The 1171-nt window shown below is 30.0% G+C and overlaps 1 protein-coding gene across 1 annotated transcript in view; it reads right to left on the bottom strand.

Annotated features, from left to right (window-relative positions):
- The window catches only part of LOC139487003 (tubulin beta-2 chain-like), a 46614-nt gene extending 46090 nt beyond the window's left edge, over nucleotides 1–524 (bottom strand). The window contains exon 1 of the mRNA XM_071272036.1: nucleotides 369–524. Coding sequence (XP_071128137.1) covers nucleotides 369–425 — 57 coding nt within the window. The 5' untranslated portion in view covers nucleotides 426–524. The remainder of the gene's footprint in view (nucleotides 1–368) is intronic.
- Between the last annotated feature and the right edge of the window lie 647 nt (nucleotides 525–1171).

Here is a 1171-nt window from a genome sequence, read left to right as displayed (position 1 = left end):
CTCACGCTTGCTCTAGGATGTGATGATTAATGTATATATTTTAAATATAAACCATTGTCAAGGTTATTGAGATTGTTGTAAACATCATCTACGTGTTACAAGTATCGGCCATTTTATTCATAATGTGCCCGCCCTTTGTTGTAAAATTAAATAATTGGGAGCGATGCCGCTAAGTGAATCAGAAGGAGTTACTTGAATGTTTTAAAATCCTTCCCGGCAAATTCTATACTAATCTTTGCAACGTAAATGCATGTTTTAAAGGTTTGGTTATTTCCGGTTAATAATCTTCAAACTGTACGAATTTCAACGGATTAATTTGGACAGAAAATTAAAATCATCTTATAAAAAAAAAATAAAAAAATAATTACCTTGGAACCGATTTGATTTCCACACTGTCCTGCTTGTATGTGAACGATTTCCCTCATTTTGTATTTGCTACTTCTATTGATAACGACTTTCCACTAATAATTATGTGATGACGAATTTCTACTGCAACGGCTGTCTGCAAGCAAGTTCAAGGGTGAATAGATTATAAAGTAAAAATAAAAGCTCTCATAAAAATTGCTAATCTTGGACAATTTAAGGATGAAAATTGACATCTGATATCCGGAGCATTTTAAGTATGTCGATCACTTTCACAAATATCTACAATTATCATTGCAACAATTTGTATAAGGACACTGAATTATATTACTTAAAAAAAATTGTAAAAGTATTCGATAACATATTTAATAGGGGATGGAGTGTTGAAATAGTTTTTGTTTGTTCTATTTTTTAAGATACCGCAGAAAGGCGCCAAAACAAAAAGTGATAATTATTTTTTAAAATAACCCTCTCGATGTATAAAGACCATTTAATTAATTTGACCATAGGTTTAAAAAAGTATTATCTATATTCATGGACTAGGGACAGGTAGAAAACTTCCCATTAATGTAACGGGTAAGATGAAATATTTTCCAAAGACCAAATTAATCGGGACTCTTAAAAAATCACTTTTAATAATCTTTTTTTTTTTTAACATTTTGAGAAAACATGGTAAAACCAGATGAGGGACTTTTTTGAAAGAAAATTGTCAACATCTTGCAAGTTTCGTGTAATTTTGGTATTGAGAATTTTTTTTACCGTAAAATAATTTGAGCAAAGTAGACATATCTATACTATTAAACGAGAA

Source organism: Mytilus edulis, chromosome 1, assembly GCF_963676685.1.
Source record: "Mytilus edulis chromosome 1, xbMytEdul2.2, whole genome shotgun sequence".
NCBI classification, from domain to species: Eukaryota; Metazoa; Mollusca; class Bivalvia; order Mytilida; family Mytilidae; genus Mytilus; species Mytilus edulis.
This window is presented reverse-complemented; position numbering and strand designations above follow the sequence as displayed.